Raw genomic sequence first — 22,569 nt, forward strand, 5'->3', positions numbered from 1 at the left:
ATATTTTCAGGGCGGTACTTTGATACTAGGGACAAATGATAGATTTAGAATGTACCTTATCTCATTAAATCATGAAATGCAAAGCCTTGAAATATAGCGCAATAAGTACTGTATATGTAGCAGCCAATCCAGATCAACTGTTGCGTGTTAGTCATTTTATGCTACTGCGTCGTTATGTTCACGTCTGAAATACTTTTAAGTGCAGGCCTGTCAGCTCAGCCATGGATCACAGATTTTAATCTTGTTAAAAGCGTAGACGAGCGCAAAAGACAGGCAGGCACTCGTGATTTCATAAAAAAGAAATGTCATCTGTAATAGGCTGTTCCTTTACTAGTCTAAACACGGCATTCTGATTAATATTGCATTTGTGGAATATGAGTTCAGAAGCAAAATCCAGCCGTTTTTTAGCCATCTCACGGGGCGGCCATTTTGTCACTCGCTGTTGACTGAAAATGACATCACAACTGCTCAGGGCTCAGATAACAGGTGAGCCGTGTTTAGACTAGTAAAGGCGCACAGAACATATTATTGTAAAGAACGTTTTTGGATTGACTTCCCCTGTAAGAAGAAGTACATGTACGTGTGTCTAAAAAAAAAAAAAAAGACTGGTAAAAGTAGAAGCACTAATTAGGCACCTGCACTTCATTAAAAGTAACAAAGTACAAACAAACTGAAGTACACCAGTAAAAATGAAAAATGAATGCTTACTGTTTATTATACACAATAGTTGTTTTGATCATTTGGCACAATGAAAAGCTAGCAAGCTTTGTGCTGTCAAAACGTGTTTCCCGTAGTGAACCGAGCTAAAAAAAAAAAAAAAGACAAAAAAACGAAAGAAAAACAGACCCAAGTAAAGTGCTATGTAGTATCACCTGATCTCCTCAGTTGCCTCTGTAGTGTTCAGACGAATGTATATTTGGATAGCACATGCGTGCATCTACTAATAGTAACACACTGGTCTGTTTCTGCTTGCGTCCCCTCAGTGACGTCCCAACAACCTCTGCCTGCTCTCTTCTCTGCTCCGGCTCACTCGAGCCAACGCCCAGTTGCTGCAGTGCAGCTCGCTCCTCCTTTTCCACCAAATCCAAATGACCCCCCCTCCTCCTTGTCTCCTCAGTCTTAGCATCCTCGCCTGTGTTGCTCGCATCGTTCTTGATGCAATGTGCTTTTCCATTTAGGGATTTCAATACCCTAAACGTAAACAAAAAAAAGAGAGTGCGGAGTAAACTTCAAGCGGGAGTGGTGATATCGTAATGCTAATGTCCAAATGCATGGCAAAAGTAATTTAACAACATCAAGTTGACCTTAAAATCATCATCAAAATAAGGACCTTTCCTTAAAAAAAGACCATAATGAGAAGCTTTGCAGATTACTAATGTTAAGTATTAAGTAGTGAGTTCATGTGTTGGAGTACCACTAGCGGTACACAGGCTCCCCCTTGTGGTATGTGAAAGAATCACTAAATTCAATTTTCAAACGGTAACAGTGGCATCAAAGTTTTTTTTAATCCAGCCCCCGTTTAATCTTTAAAGTGGAACTCAACACAAACATTTATTTTTTTAAAAGAATATATTGTACGCAGGCCCACTAGTTGAAACACAGCATTCTGATTTATGGAATATGAGTTAAGCAGCAAAATCCACCCATTTTTAGCCATTTCTGGGGGCGGCCATTTTGTCCCTTCTGTCGACTGAAAATGACATCACAGCTGCTCAGGGCTCAGATAACGACTAATTATAGCTCAGCTTCGGAAAACAGGTGAGCCGTGATTGGTCGTTATCTGAGCCCCGAGGGTTAACGTCAAAAAAGGCCTGTTTTCTTGCCATGGCATTTGGACCTTATACCACTGAACGGATTTTGGAACACAGTGTTTGGTGTACATGCTACAGAGCGAAAGCTCTTCCTGGAATGGAAGCCTTGCAAAAACGGGCCCAGTCGATGGACATTGATCGAGAGCAGCACAAGCTTTGTCCTCAAATGCTCCAGGGCTGCTCACTCTCAAATTTTGGAAGGTCAGCAGATTCCTCGGTGGAGTGAAAAGCACCCAAAATGGGGAATAATCTTTATCTCAGTGAAGAGGCACGACTTGGATAGTGCAAGGCGGTTTAAAGCAGAAGTCAACCCAAACATTTTTTTTTTCAAGAATATGTTCCCAGCAGGCCCACGAGTTGAAACAGGGCATTCTGATAAATATTACGTTTGTGGAATAAGTGTTAATGCACTCGTTTTTAGCCGATCTCTGGGGACGGCCATTTTGTCTTCTGTCGACTGACAATGACATCACAACTTCTCACAACGACCAATCACGGCTGACCTGTTTTCTGAATCCGAGCCGTGATTGGTCGTTGTGAGCAGTTGTGATGTCATTGTCAGTCGACAGAAGACAAAATGGCCGCCCCCGGAGATCGGCTAAAAACGAGTGCATTTTGCTGCTTAACTTATATTCCACAAACGCAAAATTAATCAGAATGCCGTGTTTCAACTAGAGGGCCTGCTGGGAACATATTCTTGAAAAAAAAAAAAAAATTGGGGGGTTGACTTCCGCTTTGAGTGAACATGCAATTCTGCTATTAGCTGACAGAAGAATTTCACGTGGGCTCCTCATCAGCACTCCCACAGAGAAAGTTTGCACCATTCTTCTCCTTGACAGAAAGCTACTCTGCACTATTGTGCCATCTTGGCTTCCACGCGTCGACGCTGAGATGATTTCTGGACGACCGCCAAGCCGCTTTTTGCCCTCCGGCTCTTGATTTCTCACAAGAGTGTCTCTGGCATTGTGATCAATGACTCCTAATGGCGGGGTGGGCGTGCAAAGCCTGAGAATTATAAAAGATCGCTAGATTCTTTTTTTTGCAAGGCGATAGACGAGCCGCAAATCCAATTTTTGGGGCTGATTCATATCAGACGGGTCGCAGTGAGGATGCGTTCTGGACGTGGGCTGTTATTTTGTCTCAGTCAAATCAATGGCAGACTTGCAACACTGCCAGATGTCAGAGCGGGGCATGTGGAATTCTAAATCAAACTATTGTAATCATCACAGCACAGAGAGAGAGAGAATGCAAATACCACACTGGCAGGCCGCAGCTGTGATTTGAACCTGAAACCTGAAAGTGCAGATAGAGCACGCTCTAAAAAACAGTTGGGTTAAAAATAACACAATTTGGGGTCAAAAATGGACCGAACCACAAATTGACAAATCTGACCTTTTTTCTTGTATTGTTTTGAATAAAAGCACCCCATTTTTTGAGGTTGTTTTGTACAAAACTATCCAGTTTTGGGTCAAAGTGACCCAAGTAGTGGGTCGGTCCATCTTTTGACCCCAAATTGTGTTACGGTATTTTTAACCCAACTGTTTTTAGAGTGTGCTCTATCATTCTCCACAAAATACAAAGAAAAACACACAAATAATACAAAATAAGAACACTCACAAGGAGGTAGTAAGCTACAACTCACAGTTAGATGCAAATACTTGGAAATTCAAAACGGAAACAATTGAAACCGAAGTAGAAGTACTGTGTGGTACATTGTGAATCCAGCCGCCGATGTTCTATAATTCTCCTCATTAGGGTCACTGCACTGGACAATTTCGAGTCTTCATTGAACCGACCATGCCTGTTCTTAGAATGATTTAGTAAACTGAAGGATGTAACAATGGAGTAAAGTAATTTAACATTTCATGTGTCACATTTTACTGCAGGGCTAACTTCCTTGGTGAGCTTTAAGAAGAGGCTCCTCCTGAGTGTATTTTAACCTGGAGGCCTCATGTCGCAGGTTCGTATACTGGAACTTGACTGACATCTAAAGTTGTATGTGTGGAAGTGCAGCAAGAGCAGAAGTGATATTATTAAGGACAGCCATTTACAACACAAGTGAGTATCGAAGTGAGGGTATGTACGCATGTCATGTGTGTGTGTACTGCATATATATATATATATATATATATAAAACGGTTCATAAAACTCGCTGTTTGGTCCATTTTCCGTACAGCAATAAGGCTCAAATGCATAAGACTAGTTTTTTTTATTTTTTTATTTAGTTTTGACAGAGAGCAAGTTACAATTCAATTTGCTATGAAGCAAAAAACATTCCCTGTTATAAAAGCACAAAATAGAATAAAAACTTGGGGTTGTTCATGAATAACAATAATTTATATATATATATATATATATATATATATATAGAGAGAGAGAGAGAGAGAGAGAGAGAGAGAGAGAGAGAGAGAGAGAGAGACAGTACATATATATATATATATATATATATATATATATATATATACTGTTGGTTATATTTCTATATTTCTTTCACTTCTTCCTCTTGTAACTTTTGTCCCATGACAATGTTTTTCTGTATGTGTTTACCTCAGAGGGAATGGGTGCCATTTTCAAGGAAGGACACGGTGCATGCAATCTGTGTTCTATTTAGGCCAAGAAGCATGTGACTCTGCTTGAAAGATAGTCTGGTCATATCACTGATATCAAACAATAAGCGTCTGAGTCTAAAAATAACCACAATATTGAATCAAAGATAGAGCGGCGCTTGCAGTTTAAGTGGAATAAGCGTGACTAACTGAATTGGAAAATCCACTGTCATTTACAACAACACTGTGACTGAGTGATTTCACTTGCTGATTCATGCCACACCATCCAGGAAGGTGCTGTAGATTCTTTAAATTGTAATAATCCTAAAGTGCCACTAGATAGTGCTCACACAACGCTTGAGACAGAGAAATTATTATATATATATATATATATATATATATATATATATATATATATATATATATATATATATATTTTTTTTTTTTAAATATTTATATATTTATATACACATTTATATATAAATTAATATATATTTATATTATATTTATATACTATATACTTTGAGTGGACTCTTCTGTTCCACCTAATAGAATCCGAAATAAGAGCTCTATTAAATAAAACAACAAAAAAGTCTTTTAAAATGATAGCATTGATTAGCATGTTTTTTTTGTTTTCTTTTTCTTTTTTTTTTACTCTGTAATGTTGCACGTGAAGCTGAACCATGAGACCTTACGTGCGGATTTGCTGTGGTTGCAGAAAGAAATGTTACGTGAATGTCCTTGAGAATCCTCCAGAGCCCACGAAAGTGTCTCTGAAGCTGACAGGAAATAATGAAGGCGCCTTGTGTTGATCATAAATGATTTAACGCCCTCCTTAACGATAAGAGGAAGGCAGATGCAAAACAATTCTAACAAGCCAAGACTCAACCCTCGGGCCAAAGACAGCAGTTTCCTGGGACCCTGACAATGCTTTTAATTTAATTAGTCTTTGGTGACACCAACTGAGCCCTATACGTCCATACTTTTTATTTATGTTTTTATCCCAAGGGAACCCAATTTGTCTTGCTAATTATTTGACTCTTCCGATGCTCCGATTAATGGCGCTGACTTTTGATTCCGGAATGGAGCAGACGTTAGCTGGCAGGCTAATAGCCATTATATTTGGATAAAATGTTTTTTTTTTGTGTTTTTTTTCATCGCCCCCATTTTCAATCCTGCTTGACGGGATTGGACAGATCTAACTTTGATATGTTTTGACATGAATATTTAGTATCAATCCTTGCTCTTGTCACACGCTCTCGCCCTCTTTTACGGTTGCTGCTGCCTATTGTTATGCAACAGCGTGGAGAAAGATGATGTTGCAGGGGGGACCAGAAAAGGAGATAGGGAGAGAGTGCATGTTGTTATTACTTCCCCTTGCTGCAGGTGAAGAATAATAGGCTGTGGGGAGCACAAAACAACCTACCGCTCTAATGTTTTTAAGAATCTGATGTAATGAGGCGCTTTTCTCAAACATATGCCTTGTTAGCTTCAGAAGTAGACTACAGCTATTGTATAGTCCCATTTACAGTAAACTGTCCAAAAAAAAAAAAAAAAAAAGTAAAATCTATTGTATCAAAGATGATTGCTGTTTGAGTTATTTTACAAGCATCTGTTTTACTATTCTTGCCCTCCTTTCTGTCTGTAGGAGGGAGGGGTGCCATGGAATGCCATGGAATGCCATGGCGATGTGAAGGCATCCTGCAGCATGGACGCCTCAGTCCTTTGTACCTGGAATGAGCCACTATGTCGGAGGACGGAAGGTGCCATGCGGGAGACGACGGTAAAATGGGGACGCTCGGCGGATTAAAAACAAGCAAGAGGGAGATTTGCGGAAGGATCCCCGCACTCCCAAACGCGGCACTGCGTGACTGGTCTCTGGGAGCAACGTGGGGAGAGAGAGAGAGAGGGAGAGGTAGGCAAGTGGGGGAGGGGAGGTGAGGGGAGGGGAGGCAATTCAGCGCAGTGCGAGCGACCGGATGAGTGGCCGCATCAGCACCGCTAGCCGTAGCATCTTGAAGCTGACGTGCGGCTTGCGGCTGCCGTACCATCTCCATCGGCTGTACGCGGGTGCGGGAGGGGGGGGGGAGGGCGGGTTATCGGGGGGAGTCGGACAGCAGCACACGCATGCCGCGGCGGCAAGCCGAGGGGAGCTAGTCGGGGACTAGTCTGGGCTCGGGGGGACTCGGGCAAGAGTAAACCGGGGGGGGGGGGGGGAACTACCAGTAGCAGCAGCAGTGTAGCAGCGGCGGCAGCGGCGGCAGCGGCGGCGACGGCACCATGGCGCAAGCCGCCAAGCAGCTCCGCAAGACCAAGGACCTCGCCGAGGCCGCCGCCCAGGAGCAGCGGGAGAAGGAGGAGGAGAAGATCAAAAAGAGGAATCGATCCAGGGATCGCAGGCGCAAGGTAGGGAGACGAGGGAGGTGACGGCGTCGCCTCGGTCTGGCACTCTCGTCATCTTCATCCGTCACTCTTGGCAGCGTGTTTCCCTTGACTGGTAGCGAGCGTTCACTTACACATGCATAATTACCCCACTTGGTCCTCGGGCCTCAGCTGGTGTGTGTGATTGTTCGGGGGAGGTGTGGCTGTGTGAGGCTTTTCCCTTAATGGCACTCTCGCGTTGACCACGATTGAATCTTACTGCAGTCGTGTCTCGAATGGATGCCGGGGTAGTTTGATGCCCTCCAATGCGTTTTTGCTTCATGGTATCGTGCCCATGGTACTTATGCTTGAACGGGGACAAGGCAAAATGGAGGGAAAGGTGCAATTTGAACCTCCTCGCCACGTTTCGGTGGCATGCATGTAGGTTTTTAGTCAGGAATGAAATGACACTTTGTGGTTTCAGCCCCCAAATGTTCCTCCAGTTGGGTGAAACTCTCACATGCTGGGTTTGCCTTTCGGTGCACATTTTATGAGCTTTGTACCGCCTGTGCACTCAACCTTGGCAGCCCCAAAATGATTCATGAGAATGAATATTGCATATTTTAATCTGTTTCATATATTGCATGCTTGTCAGTTGGATTACAAGGCAAACTTTAAGAGAAAAAAAAAAAAAAATCCAGTTCACTGTGGGAGGATAGATGAGAAGTATTCAGTGTACTATTTTAGGGGTGGCTGGGCTGGCTTCATCGGTTTTCCACTCCGAAATCGAAAATGACTATCATTTTTTTTCCCCCACATTATTGCCATACAGTTGACATTACTGTGGTACCTCGAATCGGGGAGCTGTTAGCCCATTTAACTAGACAAAATTTCCGCCGGCATCAAAGGATTAACTCAGCATGATTGACTTTTTCCGCAAAGCACTGTTCTCAGCAAGGGGCAGGTGCATGCAGAGGGCGGGGCCAACAAGGTGGTGGCACGAAACTTCAAATAAATAAGCCTCCGTCCGCACCCACTAACGCCGCAACATTTCCGGGCACATCGGAAGCGGATCTTCTGTGTCTGTTGTATTGCAAATGAGCCCCTTTGTTTGACAAGAAGAAGAACTGAGTGAAGATGCGGACTGATTATGCTACGCTAGCTTCTTGCGCAAGCGGCTAGCTTGCCAGCTGCCGACCGGCTTTCTGCCGTATGATTGTGATCCAAAAATAGAGCCCGGGGCCACGTGGATAGCCCGTGGGCCTGTTCAAAAATACCTACCAGTCATGGGACATTGTGATTTCCTAGCAATATTGTAGAAGTGATCATTTTAAAATGCACACACTTGCAGAGATTTATAGAAGTAACCTATTGCATATTGATATTTATCTGTTTCTTCTGAAGCCGAGCTAGAGTGCCGCGCGTGTTCTTTTTCATATATAAAATGCGTGTGTGCGTTCACGAGCCGGTGAGAATGTTGTGTAATCTCTTTTAAATTTTTAGAACATCTTTCTTGCGGGTCATAAATAATGCCTCTCCAGAATTTGAGTCCTGCCTCTTCCCCTCTTTTGCTCGGTGAATTTGTAAAATTATGCTCCTTGTTTTGTTGCCCTTGCTTTAGATAGGAGACAAGATAAAGAGTTTATTTGAGTTCACTTTCATGGTTTGACGTTTTTGACTCTTAAGCGTGGCGCACACTAAATCTAAAGTGCAGCGGGACCGCCAGGAAAACTTTTCCTCTAAGCTGAACCGTCACCGTGCATGACGTAATGAAAGACCTCAGTCAATCTCACAGGAGTTTATTCAATTGAGCATCCGGAGATGACCACTTCTTTGGATTATTTTTTTTTTTTTTGTAATTTATTCCAAAAAGAGAAACCGAGAGAATAATGGAGAAAAATTTGCGAAAGAAATGTGACGGCAGTAAATGCAGAATGTTTACAAGTGCTTATAGTGGGAAAGCTCAGCGTTTCCTCGGGGCAAAACAACAACCTGTTTGGAACAAAGCCGTTTATTCTCCATACCAAGTACCTCCGTTGTGAAACTTGTAAAGTGTCTGCCGTGCAGTAGAAATGTGGACGGCTGAGTCCATTTCGTTGTTAGTGCAAGAGGAAAATGTCTTTACGATTGTCTCTTGGACATTTCAAGTAGTACAATCTGGGATGTTAGCCAAACGAAATCGTGTTTACTCTAAATAACAAAACTAGCAGATAATAAGTCTTTAAATGTCGAGCATCAGAAACAACGTGACTTCTTTTCCCTCATCCTCTTTTGAAACAATCATCAATTGTCGTTTTATTCAACTCCCTGCTAATTGTCTTTTCTCTTCAAATCCTTCGTCCTCAAGTTGATTGTTGCTTTGGAGCAATTTCATGTATGAAATATGTAATTGAGACAGACAGCCAAACAGTAGACATCAGGAGGTCCTAATGTCCAAGGATAGTAATTAAGTGAAATTAACATTGTCGTAAATCAAACGGGGCAGCATGCTAACGTAGCGCCTCCGCCCACACTGCTCCCCTTGTACAAAGGTCATCCGCTACAGCTTCAAGAGAAATGTTCTCATAACACTGGACGGACTGTACTCCAACTTATATTAGGAGTTTAATAAGTGCTGAGTCTCTGCTATAGGTTATTGTTGCACTGCAGTTTCCATTTAGGCAATAGACCATAGATTATCGATAAAAGAATAAATAGATATAACTGCAGTCACACAATTTGGTGGGACTTTCACTTGAAGCTTGAATGGATAGCGTCCACCTTTTTATGTATTTTTGGACATACTGGTTTTGGATCTGACAGCACAGCACGGAGTGCGCAACAAACCATCGTATTTTTGTCTTTAGCTCAACTTAATGAATAGTGACAGTATTTCCATCTGGAGAATGCAAATCTCTCTCCTTCCTCCACTGTGGTATGTTGTGGACACGTGCGTTGAATAATGTACGATAAGTTGATGATAGATCTTGGCCATCTTGACATTGTTTGGGGTTCGTCTACATTTCTTTCTTCGCTGTCAAATGTCTTGTTGCTGTGGCTCTTCAGTCATGCACTTAATACAATGGAGTTGAAGTTCTGCTAATGGATGGTGTGTGCTCTTTGTGAATATACGTGTGTATGCGTGTGTGTGTTATCAGGGCTTCAGGGTACCTTGTCCTGCTTTTATGTAACATTTATGGAAGTAGAGCCATCACCTTGCTAACACCGTCTTCTGCCTGAGCCACAAAAGTCAAAAACATCAGATGTACTGCATATCGCTTGGTTACTAGAAGACGTGATCAGATCATAAACTTGAAGCAGCGTATGCTTTTAAAGTGGAAGTCAACGGAAACATTTTTTTTTTCAAGAATATGTTCTATGCAAGCCCACTAGTTGAAACAGGGCATTCTGATAAACATTGCGTTTGTGGAATAAATGTTAATCCACTCGTTATCAGCCATCTCTAGGGGGCGGCCATTTTGTCTTCTGTCGACTGACAATGACATCACAACTGCTCACAACGACCAATCACGGCTCAGGTTCATAAAACAGGTCAGCCGTGATTGGTCGTTGTGAGCAGTTGTGATGTCATTGTCAGTCGACAGAAGACAAAATGGCCGCCCCCAGAGATCGGCTAAAAACGAGTGCAATAACACTTATTCCACAAACTTAATATTTATCAGAATGCCTTGTTTTGACTTGTGGGCCTGCATAGGACATATTCTTAAAAAAATATATGTTTGGGTTAACCTCCCCTTTAAGTAGGGATGTAACAATTCACTCAAAGCCCCGATTTGATTCAATTTTCGATTTTCAGTTCCCGATTCGATTTAAAAAAAAAAATTGCTACTATGCTTGTCTCTGTGCGCTAGTGCGGTTCTGGAGCCATCTACAAAAGCAATATGCAATGATTTTTGGCGCAAGCGCAATTTGATCTACACATTCAAAATGTGCTATGCATATGGAATGAAAAAACGTTTCAAGACATGATTTCCTAGATGGATTTAATCAAACAGATTAGTCAAATCGATTAATCAGTCCGAATCGATTTCTAATCGCTCTTTGATTAATCGTTACATCCCGACTTTTAAGGTTATTGTCATACACTCTGTTCCTAGTAACTGTAAGCAAGGGTCTTTGTGATCGCAAGCCGGCTCAATGTTTAATACGGTACAAGGTCTGGATGGTAGAATAGATTACATAGGGTATTCGGCGCATTAGCCAGCTTTCATTTTTCTGGGGAGGAATAAACCAGCAAGGCACGATAATAAATAGAATTGATGACATCATGAAAGACAGCATTCGGCACACCTTCGCCATCAAAGGTTTTTGAGTCTCAGCGCAAGAGATTTGACTTGGGGTTTGTCTAATATTAGAGTAATACTGGCAGATGAAAAATGACATTGGATCGGCGCTAAAGAGGTGACTTGACATGGATGGTTGGTGAAAGCAACATGAAGAAGTGGCATGAGAGCGTAGGAGGGACGGTGCCTTTTGAAGAGAAGAGTTTGAGGAAAGGGAGGGCAGGATGGAGCCAAGGTCGAACGGAGCAGAGCAGCACTCGGCTGGGCCCAAAGCGGCAATAAGCTATATTTGCCTGCCAGCCTAGGATTACACTGCACCTTAGACCACACACACCACCTCTGTGTTACTGTATCCGGCTCTGACTGTATCCCTATGTGCTGATGTGATTCCAGGCAAGTAGTGTGATTGCTGATACTTATCATACACTTTTATGGGATTACCAAGGAGAAATTTTGATCCGGAGACCAAAGTGACCATCCATTTCAAAATGATTTGTTTGTATTGCGGCTTAGTGCATTGGATTAGAATACTTTTATCTGTTTTACTTTAAAAAAAAAAAAAAAAAAAGTATCTATTGAGTATGTACAATGATATTTCACTTGTCAACATGCTTGCAAAAAGCATAGTTTTACAGTTGGCCCAGAGCCTTGTTTTAATCATCACTTTTATTTTTTGTGCATGGTATCTTTCATCCCTCTGAGGTGGTGTCATTGATATAACACAAATATTAAATGATGCAATTTGAATGGTCGACTCGGACCCGCGGGGGCTCATCAGGGTGAATTTGAAGACTTCTGAAAGGAAACAGTTTTTTATCGTGAAGCATGAAATGTAATAAAGATCGATTGCGTAGCTTTGCAGAAAGCCACGTTTAAGTTGACAGCGTGGGACACACACAGGGCAGCCGTCTTCCTTCCCTGAATTTAGGATGAAGAAATATCCTTGCTTGGCAATGGGGAAAATGAGCAATCGATTAACCAATTATTTATTTCGTTTGTTTTTTATGGGAGGTAGGTGCACACCGACGTAAACCCAAAATGTGTACGAGTCAGAATAAAATGCAGTTTTTTTCATTTTTAAATGACTGAGACAAATATGCTATTAGGCTAACAACATCGTGTTCGTTCATTATTATTGGGCTAACTGATATTTCTCTTCGGTAAAATCACTTAGTTACTGGAATGAAATGAACAGTTTTATGTCTAATGAATTTATTAATCAAATGTAGTAAATATTAATGAAGCTGTGAACCTCCTGGAGGCAGATATGCTAATGTGAAAAAAAAAATTGCTCCACTAGCCATGACGCAAAGGTTTCAGAAATTCAATCCACAGCTCCAGCACGCGTTTGCATTTGCGAGAAGCTAACGGCGTTGCTTTCGGTAGCATGGTTTGGATCAGAGGGAGCGAGACCATACAAAAGATGCTTTCGCTCACCCGTACTCGCTAATCAGAGCATCCATCAGCGTTGTTAGCAAAGCCGAGCAGCGGCAAGCTGTGGCGCGGCGCAAGAGCGATAGGAGACGTAAATCTTGTGGCCAAGTTTATTATAAACCCCCCGAGGGTCAGGTGACAGGCGGCCTGAGGTGACTGATGTAACCATGGAGACTACAGGATGACACTGCACATTGCGAGATGATGAAGGGATGAGGAGACGGACGAGGGCGTGCCTCGATGTTGATGAGCCATCTAAAGGGCTGCCTGGATATACGGACAGACGTGAAGTAGTGGAGGGAGAAATAGCTTGTCGCTTGAGCTACGTGCTACAACGCCACAGATGTATTTGCTAGCTAGCATAAAATGCTACAGCTAAAATCACATTCGATCAACTATGTTGAAAGAAAACTTTCAAAACACATCTAACTTACATAATTGGCCTACATACAAGATATAGCCAGTGCTAATGATTCATCAGGGGTCATTAGCAAAGTCAGGATGAGTGAGCACTGTTAATTCCAAAGAATCATTATAAAGGAGAGGGAAAGTGATACAGACTGGCACCATGCCATACACACTGATAGGCACACACAGTGAACATACACACTTGGAAGTGGAACTGTTCATTATGTAATGGAATTAGCAGCGCTCAAGGTCTGTGTGGATCATGTGGCCTTCAGAAGTCCACTAATGCACTGAAACAGTAGCTCGCAGGCGCACCCGCACTGCATCGCACAAAGTGGACGTGATAACGCCGGCACATGATGATCAAAAATCACAGATTCCGTGTCTTGTTATTTGAGGTTTTTTAGTTTGATCATTGCGAAGGCTTGGTGAAATCTTTTTGCATGTAATTCAGCTCCGTTTCGTTCAAGACAAAAATCCAGCCCACATTTGCCACACAGAGCAATTAAATCATTTGAATTAGGGACGGGTGAGTAACGACACCAGGTATCAGTATCAGGCCTATACCCGGACTTACTTCAAGGTATCGGTACTCGCCACGGACCCTCTTGTGGGTTTTACGATCAGGAACTAGAAATTGGAAGAATAGAAAATTGCTCTTAATTTCATGCAGTTTTAACAAGATAATATTATAGGATAATCTAATAAAACGTGAGATAGTCTTGCGTTTGTCATCCTTGATCGGGAAGTGGAAAAATCGGGACACAAATAGCCCGATTAAGTTTATGTGTACCAGGCCTTTGACTTCCTCCAAATCTTATGTTGGAATAGCTACATTTTTCTCGGTCGAGGTCAAATTAAGTTGAAAAATGTCAATGTTCTCGATGAACTGAAAGTTTTCTGGCAAGTGTCACTTTTATTGCACCCATGCAGGCATAGCACGGGCATAGTTTAATTCAGTGCCGTCAACCGTTATTGATTGGTTATTGAATGATGGGCCATTTCATCTGTCGGCTGGCTGCTATCCCAATGACACATTCCCTTCGTTCTCATTAAGAGGACACATAAAAAGCACGTCCCAGTGAATAGGAATCACAAGTGGCTCGTGTGTTGTATTCCCATTGTCAAAATACAGAAAATAGCAAAAGGGAGCATCAGCAGTTTCGCAGCAAGCCCGCCATTACCAGCTGCCATTGTTTCGGCGGTGTCACTTTGCAGTGTTTGCATCAGCACTCGGTGATGGCAGCCCGGCCGCGAGCACGACGAGAAGAGACAGCTCCGAGCAATCTCGAGCGCTTCTCCCGAGTTGACTCTCAAAGCTTGTCACCCCTCTGCTTCTTGATCCTCTCACACTGTCAGGCCTTCCCCGGTGGAAATGACGTTGTGTTACTGTATATGGCCACGACCTCTTATAACGAAAACATGCAATGGATGTAAAAAAAAAAAATTAAAAAAAAAACACACACACACCTCTATTCAAATGCCAGGTTTTGTCATGTAAAAAAAGACACCAAGATGAATAATTTCAAAACCTTTTCCACCATTTATGTGACCTGTAACCTGTACAACCGTCTTTTCATATGCCCTTGATTAACTCCAAATAGTTCTAGCAAGTTTTTCCATGGTTACTACAATTTAACAGAATTTCAAATTAATCTTAAAGCGGAAGTCAACCCAAACATTTTTTTACCAAGAATATGCTCTATGTGGGCCCACTAGATGAAATTCTGATTAATATTGCGTTTGTGGAATATGAGTTAAGCAGCAAAATCCAGTCATCTCAGGGGGGCGGCCATTTTGTCACTTCTGTCGACTGAAAATGACATCACAGTTGCTCAGGCCTTAGATAACGACCAATCATGGCTCAGCTTCAGAAAACAGGTCAGCCGTGATTGGCTGAACAGTTGTGATGTCACTTTCAGTCGACAGAAGTGACAAAATGGCTGCCTCCAGAGATGGCTACAACGGGTGGATTTTGCTGCTTAACTCATATTCCACAAACGCAATATTCCCACCTCTTTTAAACGGGTTTCCGTCAGCGATTCCGACTGCAAACTTCAACAACTCACTCTTGTTCCTCGCTGCGAAAAATAGACTAAAGACAGACTACATACGTAGACAGAATGCCCAGCTCTGCGTAAAAGTATAACCCCAACAATGACACGGCAAAAATGGGAGTGTTTCATATCGTCGCCGTCATGTGAAAAACACTTATCTGCATTTTTTTCAATTTTCTTATTTTTACGTGAATGGCGTTTCCGCGTTACAGACATTGCATTAACGTGAAAATTCAAAAAATTTCCAAAATTGGACGTAAGTGTTTTTCACAGGACAGCGACAATATGTAGATCACATTTATTTATATAGCACTTTTCATACAAAAAAAAAATGCAACTCAAAGTGCTGTCCAATAAAAATGTCCAAAACACAACACAAAAGATAGACCCGCTCCAGCCCTCCCTTCCGACAAACCCAAAGACATATATCATAAGGCCTCAATAAACGCGCAGACTTTTGTCAGGAGGTAACACTAAACCATCAATTCATCGTGCCACAAACGCTTGCAAAGCATCTGCATAAGCGGGGATCAGGACATATTAAAAGTGTTGACATCTCAAATCCCCAACATGTTGCTGTCAGCCAAAGTGAGTCGGTTCGTGCCTCAGAAACAACGTGTCAGCCTGGTCATTTCCTCAAAATGAAGTCTCCAAAATTCGGGCACTCCTAAAACGACTCATCGTGCTCTAAGTAAAATGCTTCAAATTTCAAGTATGAGCGTCATTAAAGTCCGTTCGATCTCAAATGATTTGCATGTGTGTACGGGTGTGTTTGTATGTGTGTGTATGTGCACTGATTACATTGATTTAATGTTATGGATGTGTTGCTTGTGCTCCATCTATTGCAAATGTTAATTTACTGCTGGGCGTGCACATTTAGCCTCATTAACTGACATGATGATTTTTATTTCTGGATAACCTGTTATCTCCCTTGTAGTCTTCCACCTTCCTCTAAAAGTCTGTTAATCGAGCACATGCTATTAATATAAAATTGACATATGGTATCCCGGGTGCGCATCTATCTTACTTGAATGTCACAGCGTGTGCTGTATGTTTTAAAATGACAACAAAAAATACCTGGAAATGACTACAAAGAAAAGTAGCTATTTTTTTTTTTTTTTTTTTACACTCCGTATTATTAAAGCTTTTTGTTACCTCACGAGTGAACCGAGCACAAACAACAGAGTGGCCATTTGTTCAAGTAAACAATCAGGTCAGGTCCATTGCAAGCATCCATTATTGCTCCGACCGCAGAGGCATCGGCTGAGTACTGCAATAAATGTAACCACGTTTTACCGGAACAGCCTGTTTGTAATGAAATATAACGAGAGCTGCATTAAAACAACATGAAATTAGCAGACTCCGCGCAACAGATGGAAATGTAAATAAATCAAGGCTTCGGTGCCAGACTACAGAAGGACAAACCACAGAAGGCAGAGAGAGGCTCCACAGTTTCGCACGGATATGTGGTCCGTTTGCGTTGTATCCTTTACATCCTTTTAAGTCTAAACGGGAGCAGGGCCAGTGTCTTAATAGTAACTGCAAATGTGATACATGCACTAATGTTCTCTTGCCGCATAAGCTAGTTAGAGTTTTACATCGTTATTCGCACATCTGTGTCTATGACTCATACTAGTAAACAAATTGACCATTTGACAAAGTGTTTCTGGCTGCCATTGCACCAGCAGTCCCGTTGGGGACGTCGGGGTGAAAGGGAAAAACCCTTTCATTTGCCCATGGTCCACATTTTAAAAGCATACCCTTAAACGGGAAATCAAACATATTTTTTTCAAGAATATGTTCCCAGCAGGCCCACTAGTTGAAAGACGGCATTCTGATTATTAGTGCTTTTGTGCAATATGAGTTAAGCAGCAAAATCCACCCGTTTTTAGCCATCTCAGTGGGCGGCCATTTTGTCACATTACAGTTGCTCAGGTCACGAACAATCACGGCTCACCGGTTTTCTGTAGCTTGGCCATGATTGGTTCTTGAATGAGCCCTGAGTAATGATGTCATTTGATGTCATTGTCAGTCGACAGCAAGTGACAAAATGGCCGCCCCCTGAGATGACTAAAACAGGTGGATTTTGCTGCTTCATTCCTTTTCCACAAACACAATATTAATCAGAATATTTTAAATTAATATTTAGACTAGTGAGGCGGCATAGAACATACTATTGTAAAGACAAATTTGGCGTTGACTTCCAATTTAAGGCAACTTCTGCATGTACGAATGGCATACATCCGCTCTCTAGCACTGGGATCGTCGACTCTTCAGTACATCGCCTCCATCTTACAGTGGCTGAAATCATTACCAGTCCAGTAAAACCTTTTAAAAGATTATGTAGGCCAGAAGGGTATTTGACCAAGTCAGGACACTTCACACCACAACACTCAAATTGTGGAAAAGATTATGTAGGCCAGAAGGGTATTTGACCAAGTCAGGACACTTCACACCACAACACTCAAATTGTGGTCGTCGTGGCCACTGTTTGATTGCTTCTCACATGCCAACCATGGTAATGAAAAAAAAAAAAGTTTTGTCTTGATTGACAAGCTTATGATGTACCTTACGAGAAAGAAGATAATGCTTCTACCTCCCAATAGGTGAGTCTCACTTCACGTCCGCATTTTAAGGTTGAATACACAACCGGGACAGGACACAACCGGTGTGAGCTTTCATAGCCTGAAATGTCCCAGAATGGCGTCGTCATCAGCACAAACGCAGCTTTTGTGGAATGTTGAACCCACACTGCACTACTCCAAATGAATGTCAATGCCTTTTGAACGTTGTTTTTATGGGCTCTTTTTCCACAAGCTGTGTCCCAGTTTCCAAGTGCAGCCGGTAGGCATGGTAGCAATGCAACAGTAGCGCGTCTCCGCCGCCTAATCGCATGCTAGCTTACCTGCATTGTCAGCACTTCTTACAGCCCAGCAAGGCTGTATAGGGCACATCCCAAAGGACACAGCCACTGTATTACCTTTCCAACACCGCAGGCTTGTTGGAAATGATAACATTTGTCTTGCCCTAATTCTTTGCATCACTCAAAATTGTTGTATATAATCCACAGTTGTTGTTATTTAGGGTTTTACAAAACACTATAAAACATGTTTGTCCAGTCTCATGTTAGTGAATGCTGCCTCTCTATGACGCAGGGTTTCCCAAAATTTTCAGATCAAGACAAATTGGATCCTCCCTATGACCCAGGCCTACTAAATTACCCTATTTCTGCAAATAGTGCCGAGGAGTTCATTTTCTCTATAGCAACTCAATTTGTGCAAACATTTTTGGAATCATATTAAACAATATACCCTGTTTATAACAATTGGTGTAATGTGTAACTGGATTTAAAAATGAAAGTAAAAGAACATTACATACCATCAGGATCAGTTGCGTGCACGCCATTTTCCTACAAAGTACTCGGTTTTTCTCTTACACACCATGACTGCCGTGGCAAATGTTTTGACAGTTCAAACATCTCACCGGGCATCTCCGGCCCGTCACGTTTGCCCATCCCTCCAAGCACAACATCTCCTGACACATCCTGTTATGTCCACGTCGTCGTGAAACGCGGCGATCATCATATAAATGTAGCCAAATCAGCATTCGAGATACCGCCTTCACCTAGTTGAAAGACGGCATTCTGATTAGTAGTGCTTTTGTGCAATATGAGTTAAGCAGCAAAATCCAGCCGTTTTTAGCCATCTCAGGGGGCGGCCATTTTGTCACTTCTGTCGACTGAAAATGACATCACAACTGCTCAGGGCTAAGCTAACAACCAGTCATGACTCAGCTTCAGAAAACAAGTCAGCCGTGATTGGTCGTTACCTGAGCCCTGGGTAGCGTTGATGTCATTTTCAGTCGACAGAAGTGACAAAATGGCCGCCCCATGAGATGGCTAAAAATGAGTGGATTAACTCTTATTCCACAAACGCAATATTATCACTATGCCTTGTTTCAACTAATGGGCTCGCATCAAACTTTTCTTGAAAAAAATGTGTTTGGGTTGACTTCCGCTTTAACTGGGAGGGCTGGCAGTGGCAGTGAGGGAGTTGATATTGCAAATGGAAATTTTGGATGAGCCTGGGAGTTGAAAAAGGCATCGTTCACTTCCATCTTGAAGGTCAGTGCGTGAGCAGTAGTGTGTATCAACTGAGTTAACTACACATTTTCTTGCCTTGATTCAGATACCTTGTACGTGCTATTATTACTAATCGCTCCTGCATGATTAAGCAGAGCAAAACTATTTGCTACGGTATATATGTTGTGTATGTGTTGGATGAGTCATTGATGGTGTAGTGAGACACTCGCATGACTTTGGTGCAGGCACGGGTACCGGCTCAGTCCCCACTCTGTGACGGCGTGAATTTGACCGGCGATATGTTTTGGATGCGGTGCGCAGTTGCGTGCGTTGATGTCACGTGCTGAATAGAGTCAACAAGAATCAGTGGCGTTTGAGTGACGAGGTTGATTGGTGTCCCTCTGAATGAAGTTCAGCTTCCCGGTAATGTAATGTCAGCTTGTCAAGCTCGTATTTCTTAGGTTTATTCGGTGCCGGTTCATCATGCGGTGACTTCTGGAAAAGATTATGTCACCGAGTCTCCAGCTTGTCTGTGGTAGATTGTGCATGATAATCCAGTTTATTCTTTGTATTTGGTGTGAAAATGAAGCAACGGCCTCTCTTTTGGTCTGATCACTTTTCTGTACGTCTTTTATGTACAGTATATTTGCTCCTCTGTGTGATCAAGTCACTGCTCAGTTCTCCTCACTATTTCTAGCCTCGTTTCCTTCACCTGAAAATGGATTATTCTGATTCACATTGACATTTCTTGCTCTAACTCTTCTTGGACTTCAGGTCACACTTGGAAATGTTTGTTCCACGGATAAATGGCTCCTTATGGGCTTGAAACATCCCTTGCGATTATTGCAGGGTTCTGAATCACAAGGACTTCTATTGACTGGCCTCAGGGAGATGTTGTCATCTCGAGAAATCCATCAGACTAGCAGAGGGATTCAGTGCAATTAGTCCCTTGTGGTAGCATGTCAAGGTTATTTGCTCATATTTTTCATGCCACCGTGACAACATTTTACACTTTTTGGAATAAATGGAGGATGGACTTCCGCTTCCTGGAATACTAAATAGTGTAGGTGGTGTGTGTGTATACATATATATGTGTATTTTTTTAAAAAAGTGTCTTATACAGCCTCCATTCCCTTCATTCATCCTCCATTTGTCCTATGTAACAAATTAAGGATAGACCGATTATCGGCCGGGCCGATCATCTGCCTTTCATTGAACTTTTGAAGACACGCGGATGACCCTGTGAGCTCATTTATTGTTAGAATTATACAGCAAAGGCATATATTGGCAAACATTTATAATACAAATAAAATAAACAAAAAACATTATGCGAATCTGAAAAATTGTTCAATAAACATAACATGCGCTTAAATACATTTCAACAAAGTTCAGAGGTTTCTTTTTTTTTTTTAGATTTTGACGCCAATATTTTCCTTTTTGCTGTAAATGAATATCGACTCAAAATATCGGTTATTGGCCTCCTTGACCACTAATAATCGGCATCGGCCCTGAAAAAAAACGTAGGGGTCCATCCCTGTAACAAATCCTCCCTCATGCAACATTAGCCCACCCTGAGCCTTAAATCTTTTCACAACATGTTGCTGACTGATGGGGCTCCTCATCCGCCGTGTGATTACCGATGACCTGCCAAGCCTCAGCGGGGTGGGCTGCACAAACACACACCTACATGTGTTTTAGCAAACTTCTTGAGGGTTCATTTGTGCTGTAACCTGTATGTACAAAACTAGATGCGTTGCCGTTTAAGATGTGCAAACGGTACTGCACTTACGACTTGTTGACTATGCAAATTAGCTGGCTTGGCTTTTCTTTATAGAGGTTTAAGTGAGCGTCTTTGCGGCTTTAGGAACCCCATCATAACTCAAACCCCAATTGGCGATTGTTGTTTTGTAATTTCCATGTACGCGGAAGGGTTTCCATTCCGCATGGAAGCCCGGTGATGTCATTTTGCCTGCGTTGTATTCTCGCCGCGCTGAAAGCAGTGCGTTGACTTCGCATCCTGCTGCGAGGAGCATATGTCAGCCCCCGTGACTGCCTGTTGACAGCAGGGCAAATTGTGATGCCGCATGTTTATGTTTGCAATTCGACAGAGAGGATTTTTAAATACCGCGTAAAACGTGGCTCAGAAGAGACCACGTGCACTTCCCTTGGGACAATAAAAGATTCTTTGCGGGCCAAACATTTGTTTGACTGAAATTCAAAGAAACGGATATGCGCCAAGAAAAGTGCCAGAATATCTGAATAATCTTCAATCATTTTGGCACTTGGTATTAGTGCAATACAGGCATCTATTAAGACACTTATTGAAGCTATCAACGTGTGACAATTTTCATTTGATGCATGTCCATCCGAAATCCAAACATTTAGGACTTCCCATCTGCCTTTTCTTACCTCATCTGTATTCAGCGATCTTTCTCTTCATCCCTCTATGACCTCTCACTTACTCATTCCATTTTATGTCCTAAAAGAGGAAATCAACCCAAACATTTTTTTTCTGGAATATGTTCTATGCTAGCCCAGAAATTGAGACAAGGGATTCTGATTAGTAGTGAGTTTGTGGAATATGAGGTAAGCAGCATAATCCACCCATTTTCAGCCCTCTCAGGGGGCGGCCAATTTTCACTTCTGTCGACTGAAAATGACATCACAACTACCTTTGTGACTTTCCCTTTAAGCAGCAAAAATCCACCCGCTTTTAGCCATCTCAGTGGGCGGCCATTTTGTCACTTCTGTTGCCTTAAAATGACTTGACGAGCAATCTCGGTTCACATTTTTTCCGAAGCTGAGCCGTGATTGGTCGTTATCTGAGCCCTGAGCAACTGTGATGTCATTTTCAGGCGACGGAAGTGAGATGGCTAAAAACGGGTGGGTTTCTCATATAGCACAAACGCAATATTATTCATATTCTTAAAAACGAAAATCGGTTTGGGTTGCCTTCCTCTTTAGTGGCTTCATTGGGGGCTATTCTACCCTTCCCCCACCCTGGCTTCCATATACCCTTCCTGTCTTCCCCTTTCTTCCTTTCTATCCGTCACTCCCTCTACTGACTGCTCACTCCTGTCATCGGGATTGTATCTTCTCATGATGGGAGGCACGTGCTGCTGAGTGTTTTACATTAGCTACGCACACACGAGCCTCACTTCTTCTGCCTAATATCTATCTGCAGGCATATTGATCTGGATTTCAGGAATTTGAGAGTCTCACAGCTTTGTCTTTTTTAAAAAAAAATGGCTGCCCGCTTATGGTGTTGTGATACACAGTGAAATTTTAAGATGCAGCTTGTATTAGTGGATCGCCACTACTTTAAACCCCCTTGGCTGAAAAAGTGAGTTGTTCTGACAATTGACAGTCTTTTTGAAATATCAGCGTCCTGGCCAAGCAACAGCGACTCTGGTCCGGTTACTGGGAGAGGGCTTATTGCCCAGAATGTCAGCACCGAGTGATGACGTCAACAGCAGACGCTCTGAGGTTTAGGTTTACCCGTCATGCCTTGCAGGTAGCATTCCTGCAGTGCTCATGAATATTGAAAGGTTATGAGAAGCGTGAGAGGGAAGGCAAGCTGTGGGAGAG

At 42.4% G+C, this 22,569-nt stretch overlaps 1 protein-coding gene and 1 long non-coding RNA gene across 10 annotated transcripts in view; both read left to right on the plus strand.

Annotated features, from left to right (window-relative positions):
* LOC147135741 (uncharacterized) overlaps positions 1-6,263 on the plus strand; it is a 33,669-nt gene extending 27,406 nt beyond the window's left edge. For 4 of the 6 annotated variants that reach the window (XR_015089911.1, XR_015089910.1, XR_015089912.1 and 1 more), the window contains 2 exons: positions 3,698-3,771; positions 6,006-6,263. This is a non-coding gene — a long non-coding RNA (uncharacterized LOC147135741). Of the gene's footprint in view, positions 1-3,697; positions 3,863-6,005 lie in introns of those variants that run through there. The other 2 variants (XR_015089913.1, XR_015089915.1) reach the window with 2 other exon arrangements.
* A 288-nt stretch (positions 6,264-6,551) lies between these two features.
* The window catches only part of ank1b (ankyrin 1, erythrocytic b), a 58,886-nt gene continuing 42,868 nt past the window's right edge, over positions 6,552-22,569 (plus strand). For 3 of the 4 annotated variants that reach the window (XM_086054239.1, XM_086054238.1, XM_086054240.1), the window contains exon 1: positions 6,553-6,763. In XM_086054239.1, coding sequence (XP_085910365.1) covers positions 6,638-6,763 — 126 coding nt within the window. In that variant the 5' untranslated portion in view covers positions 6,553-6,637. Of the gene's footprint in view, positions 6,764-22,569 lie in introns of all 4 variants that reach the window. The other variant, XM_086054236.1, reaches the window with a different exon arrangement.

The sequence above is a fragment of the Filicampus tigris genome, chromosome 15, assembly GCF_054856515.1.
Source record: "Filicampus tigris isolate MCC_2025a chromosome 15, RoL_Ftig_1.0, whole genome shotgun sequence".
Classification (NCBI taxonomy): domain Eukaryota; kingdom Metazoa; phylum Chordata; class Actinopteri; order Syngnathiformes; family Syngnathidae; genus Filicampus; species Filicampus tigris.